Source organism: Octodon degus, unplaced genomic scaffold (genome assembly GCF_000260255.1).
Source record: "Octodon degus isolate 3935 unplaced genomic scaffold, OctDeg1.0 scaffold00107, whole genome shotgun sequence".
In the NCBI taxonomy this organism is placed as follows: Eukaryota; Metazoa; Chordata; class Mammalia; order Rodentia; family Octodontidae; genus Octodon; species Octodon degus.
The window spans coordinates 722,709-729,152 of NW_004524683.1; the positions used below are offsets into that span (position 1 = coordinate 722,709).

Genomic DNA, 6,444 nt, shown 5'->3' on the forward strand with positions numbered 1-6,444 from the left:
AGGAGGAAGCCCTTGCGCACACCCATGCCTGTTTCATGCCTGCCTTCACTGGTTGCTCCCTGCTGCTGCCTCACTGCCCTAATGGGATTACTGAGCCTTTGGGGAAATGGAAGGGAGTTAATTCCCTTCTGATTTAGAGGGCGAGCCAGGCCCACAGAAGCAGCACAAAAGGGAAACTTCCTCCAAGACTGTGTGGAGATCCTCACAGCTCTGCCACCACGCAGCCTGTAGAGCTCACCAGTGCTCACAAGGGTTCACTGGGTAGCACTGGTACCAATCCCAAGGAAATAGATGCTGTTAGTACCTCTGCTTTATGGGCAGGGAAGCTGAGATGTGTGTGATGAAATGGCTTGTCCAGAGTTGTACAGCTAGTAAGTAGCCAAGCTGGGTCTTGAATGAAGAACTGCTGGGTGCCGTCAGCTTTAAAAATAAGAGGCAGCTTTAGCCAGGTGTGGCAGTATACATCTGAATCTCAGCATTTAGGAGGCTGAGGCAGGCAGATCACAAATTTGAGGTCATCTTAGGCTACAAAGCAAGATGTTATTTCATGAGAAAACACAAAAAGGGCCCTGAAAAGCCTCCGAGGGTCCTGCCTAGCATGGCTCCGAAGACCGTGCTTCCTTATCTCAGTTTTAAGGTGGGAGATACAGCGTGGGGCAAATACAGTGAGGTCCACTGAGCTTCAGCCTCCAAGCCCACAGCACTGAGGGCCCCAGGCCCTATCTCCCTGGGGACAGGTGGAAACTGACTCTACTGACCACACACTGCTCGTCACCACACTGGGGCTCTGGCTGCTGGAGTCTGTCTCCCTTCTGTTGCATGAAGCTGGGATCCAGGGTTGGTAGGCTATGTTCCTGTGGCCACCGCAGGTAAAGTAACCAGGGCAGGCCCAGCACACTGCACTCAGCTGCTCCTCAGAAGAATGGTAGGTGAATTGTCCTTACTCCTTGGCACAGTGTTTGTTAAATAAGCCAACACAAGGAGCCCACAGAGTAGATGTTTATTTTGTGTTGGTGATCATTAGGATCTTAATGCCTGGCCTGCATTTCTTCCTGCAATGAAATGGGGTAAAAATCAGACCAACTAAACCGACGTTCATCTTCTTCCTCCCACCGGTGTCTGGTCCATTTTTCCATTCAAGGGACACTCAGCCTGGAGAGCCCAACTCCCAGGCCACGTGGCCTGCTCTAATTTCCTGGGCCCTAATCTCTCCCAGCTCCTAATGATGCAGCTGGTAATAGGATTGTGGCTTCCCTCTGGGGCAGCCTCATAGGCCATGGCTGTGGGGCTGGCGGCTGGTGCTTAGTGACTCTGGCCACCTGGAAGCCCCAGCGCAGACCCTGGGCCCCTGGCTGGCATCTCATGCATGGAATGGTGCCACGCCCCATGCCAGCAGGCTCGGCTCACCATGGTGCTGGGTGCCCTCCTGGTGCGAGGCAGGGATGTGTGCCGGCGGAACGGACTGCTCATCCTGTCAGTGCTCTCTGTCATTGTGGGCTGCCTCCTTGGCTTCTTCCTGAGGACACGGCGCCTCTCACCACAGGTCAGCTTCCCCTGGAGAAAGAGGTTGAGGCCAGGAGAGATCTGGGCTCCCCCATGCAGTGACAGCCCTTTTCTCCCTGTGTCCCTGCAGTCCAGTCTGTAACACGGGTGTAATAAACACCAGGGCGCTCAAGTGAGGAATAATAAGACGTAGGGAGCGAGGGCGCTCTGGCCTGGCCAGGCAGCAGGCAGGCACAGATGTCTTGTCAGAATCACTGCAGAGCTGAGAGCTGTGAGGAGCGGGAGCGGGGTCTTCAGAGAATAGCTCCTGCCCAGCTCCTGTGACAAGAGGTCCAGAAACGCCGGGGACTGGGAACAAGTCACAAGCGTGTGGGGGATGTTGGGGAGTGGCTTTAGGGTGAAAGGGGCAGATATAAGAATTGCTCTTGGGGTCGGGAAGATAGCTCAGTAGAATAAGCACTTGCCTGGCATGAGCTAAGAGCCTGAGTTCAATCCCTGGTTCCACCAAAAAAAAAAAAAAAAAAGAAAAAAAAGAAAGAAAGAAAAGAAAGAAAGAAAAAAAAAAGCAAGAAGAATTGCTCTCACCAGATGAACGTTCAAGATGTGATGTTGGCTACAGGTGCAGTTGGGAGACAGGGGGGAGGTAGACCCCAGGTTTCTTGTACATAATGGGCCATGGTGAGTGAAAGTGTATTGTTTAGGGAAGGTCCCATTCCCTCTTGGCCTCCACTATGGGAGAGAGGGCCATACCATGGTGTTAAAGAAAGAATTGCCCCAACCTTTGTTCAACCAGGAAGGAAGGCTGTTTGGGACAGTGTAAAGAACTCTTATGGGGACAAAGAGGCTTCGACTCCAAATGCAGCCCAGGGTTTACAGCCAATGAGCACAGTGAGTGGTCGGTGGGTAGGAACTAAGAGACATCCATGAGGAGGAGTTTTATCAGATACAAAGGGGGAATCAAGGGTAGGGGGTGCTTACTAAACTGGCTCAGCAGGACTTTTGCTACAAGTGCACTGTGCAGGCCAAGGGGGGCTGGGCTCAGAGGAGAGTGGCTTTGTCAGTGGGCCCCTGGAAGAACCTCCATTCTATGATTCCGCTTCCTGCAATGTACTGAAGGCACCTAAGACTATCTCTACAAGGGTACTCCAGACCTCAGGCCTGACCTTCTATGAAAAGCAAAATATCCCCTCCCTGGGAACAGAGCTATTATTTCTCGTACAAGCCTGTTAGATTCTGGAGGCAGAGGAACCTGAGCTTTGACTGTGATAGTAAGTGGCTGAGCAAAAATGTTTTCTGTCTCTCTCTCTTCTCTCTCTCTCTCTCTGGTTCTCCTCCCACCCCACCCCCACCGCATTTCTTTACCTGTAAAATGAGGTGATGGCAGGATGTGTCCTCAAAATTCTGAGGAGTGCACAGCACTGGCCAGTGTTATGTACAGTAAATGTTCCCTGAACGTGACTTGGCCCTCCCTCCTCTGTCTGCCTGTCAGAGTCCCATGGGCATCAAGAACCATCTCATATTCCATATCTCCTATAGTTCTCAGGCCTACTGTCATCTAAAATAACAGTGTGGGATTTTGTTTGTTTTGTGGTACTGGGGCTTCAACCCAGGGCTTCACAGGCTGTCCCTGGAGTAAGAGTCTTTGCTGCGTGCCCTGTGGTCTCCTCTCTGGTCCCAGCTGATGGCTCCCTGGCTTCCTAGCTGGCTCCCAGCTACTTACATAAGGCTCTGTTTCTCCCACCAGGCTGGGAATTGCTGAACAACTCATGAGTTTTCTTGAATCAAAATATGAGTCTCACACGGTGTCAACTACGCCCTGAGTGAAACTGGCAAGGGCGTACACAATGTAATCCGCTGCATTTGATTTTCCTTGGTAACAAATACCATGTTTCCTGCAAGAAGATCATTTAGTGAAAACAAATCAGAATGCCTATTATTAAAAGCCAAGCTCCTCTGGGGCCCCCGTGCCAAAGCTGCCTTGCCCATCTGTTTAGACCTGCACATGTGTTCTGGTCTAGATTAACCTGCCAGATAAACTGAACGAAGGATGTGGAGTCTCAGAACAATCATTTTGCTGAAATTGGCTTTCTTAGTGTCTTACTTTGAAATCCAGGATTTTTCTGTTTGATCTCTTTGCCTGTGATTCAGAAACTAAGCCCTTCTAACTTTGTGAGCTTATGCAATAGGCAAAAGTCATAAACAATTTGGAAAATGGCAGAATGTTCTATTTGTGAAAAAGAGCTTACAAATGCATAGATTCTATCTTTGGATATAAATATCTCATCAAAGAGGTACAGACCATTGGAGACTTCCAACTAAGTGATGAGGCATTACAATTACATCCCTTTTCCTCTTCCTTCTTGGAAGTCCAGTAAAATAATGATGGAATGTTTTAAAAGAACATTAACCTCCAAAGTCTATGAGAATATAAAAGGCAATAGTTGAGAAAGGAGGTTAGCCTACAATAAGTTAGGCGACATGGGGAGTGGATAGAGTTGTGCAACCTCATTTAGCAGAGTGCAGAATGCTAAAATCTTCCATCTCAGGAAGTGGAAATCTGGAGGGGCTCTGGGCGCTGTACTGTAGTAGGCAGAGGTGTGTGAGAAGTTGAAAGCAAAGACATCGACTGGAATTTGTAGGCAAAGTAATTAGAGTGCCAGGGCCCGGTGGTCTAAGGACTCCAGCCCCGACTCAGACCCAACTCTTACTCCTCCGCTTCCACCTCTCTCTTTTCCTCCTCTTGCCCAAGGAGCTCAATGAGCCTGACAGAGACACATCCAGGCCCACCTGTGTGTGCTGGGGGACAGGGGGCTGGCAAGTCACATGCTTCAAACTCATAAGCAGACGTCTGCGTTCTGGGTGTGGAATCCCCGGCCAGGCTCCAGAGAGCTGACAGCTTGGTTTAGGCGCAGTCTCATCCCTCAAAGGTCAGCTGAGTCCTCTCACTGAAGCCTCAGGGGAAAAGACTCCAAACTATGCTGGGAAGCACATTCCTCTCCCATGCTACCCACCCCTACTGACAGCTGGAAGCTCCTATCCAGCCCCCGCCCTGAGCGTGTCAGTGGACAAACACAGTCACAGAAGCCAGTGCCTCACACTTACCTATGAACAGGAAGCCAAAGCCACCAGAAATGCGGGGGAAACTGCATATAGGGAAGACAGAAACCAAAGAAAGAGAAAAAGAGGGTCTCAAAGCAGAGACAATGAGGAGTACAAAATTTAAAAAAAATTTTTTTTCTTAAGATCTTTGGTGGCTGGGGAGATAACTCAGCAGTCTAAATGCCTGACTGGTAAGCACAAGGACCTGGGTTCGATCCCCAGTACCACATGCCATGCCAGCCCTAGAACCCTGGGTGTGTGTGGTTCCGGCCATGGAAATTGGGCGTGGTGGTGCAAGCCTGTAATCCCAGCACTGGGGAGGCTGAGACAAGAGGATCAATATGAGTCTGAACTGTGTAGCCAGACCCTGTACCAAATAAATAAATAAATAAATAAATATATAAATATATAAATAAATAAATAAATTTTAAAAAATCTTTGGAGATCTGAGAGAAGATACAGTTGCCAAGATACAGAATAGGGTATAGGGGCTGGGATGCAGCACAGGGTAGGGGCTGTGCTCAGCAAATATGATATCCCGGGTTCATTCAGTCCCCATCACCACCACAATGAAAGGCTGAAAAGGATGTTACAAGGAAAGAGCAATCAAAGAAGAGGAAGGAATGGCTGGAAATCAATTGAAGAACTAAGATAAAAATGTCAGTAGCTGGGATAGAACTGTAGAAATGTCTCAGAAAATAACCCAAAAAGATGAAAATAAAAAAGAAAAGATATAAAAATGAGAGTGTTCACCATTCACAGCTATCTAGAACAGTTTTGAAGACAGCCGAAAGTGTAAAGCATAGTAAAAAAGAGAAAGAAAAGGAAAAAGGGAAGGAGGGAAGAAAGAATGAAGGGAGAGAGAAAGAAGAGAAGGGAAGGAAAAGCTCCATCCTGTGCCATGGCACATCATCATCATGAAATTACAGGAAAGTGAAGATGAAGGATGCTTAAGCGGTTCCCAGGGAATACAACCGGTTCTATGTGAGGAGAAGGAACAAAGATGCTGGTGTCACCATCTTAAGCAACATGGAAATTTAAAGACAAAACCCTCACAATTGAAAGGGGAAATTATTTTCAACCAAAAATCTTACATATGAAAGATGTAATTCCTCAGCTTCCTGCCTGGAAAAGGGTCTCTATGGGCACTGCCAGAAATAGCCAATTTGCATTACATTTAAACTTTACAAATTAGATTTGCAGATAAGCAGTGAAACAGATTTAAGAACAAGAATGATTTATAAGTAATTACGTGTGAAAGAAGTAACTACTTATTAGAAGTAAGAGAGAACAGGAAGCAGTGAGTGGTTGGGCTAATGGATAACAGGGAATCATTGTTTGAGTGTGTAGAAAATGGTCTTCTTCTTTCTTCTTCTTCTTCTTCTTCTTCTTCTTCTTCTTCTTCTTCTTCTTCTTCTTCTTCTTCTTCTTCTTCTTCTTCTTCCTCTGTACTGGGGATTGAACTCAGAACCCTGCGCTTGCCAGGCAAGTACTTATTCTACTAAGCTATCACCCCGGCCCTTATGGTCAGGGATTTCAGTAGACAATTTAATGTTTGGGAGAAATTAGTAAGTGGTTCACAGAAAACAAAGCAAATGAGGGCCCATGAGAGAACACAGCAGACTAAGCACCTGTTTAGGCAAACTCAGGGACCAGGGTTCAGTCCCCCATACCACATGCTGCTCCGGCCTCTGTGTGCTGAGCTGGAAATGGAATACAGGCATGGTGGCACATGCCTTTAATCCCAGCGCTGGGGAGGCTGAAAGCAGGAGGATCACTACGAATCCGAGCTGTGTAGTGAGACCCTGTACCAAATACAGGAGAGGGAGAGAGAGAGAGAGA

At 47.9% G+C, this 6,444-nt stretch overlaps 1 protein-coding gene across 1 annotated transcript in view; it reads left to right on the forward strand.

Moving 5' to 3' along the window:
* The first annotated feature begins 1,164 nt into the window (after nt 1-1,164).
* Slc1a7 (solute carrier family 1 member 7) overlaps nt 1,165-6,444 on the forward strand; it is a 35,948-nt gene continuing 30,668 nt past the window's right edge. The window contains exon 1 of the mRNA XM_004639105.1: nt 1,165-1,543. Within this exon, the coding sequence (XP_004639162.1) occupies nt 1,367-1,543 (177 nt within the window). The 5' untranslated portion in view covers nt 1,165-1,366. The remainder of the gene's footprint in view (nt 1,544-6,444) is intronic.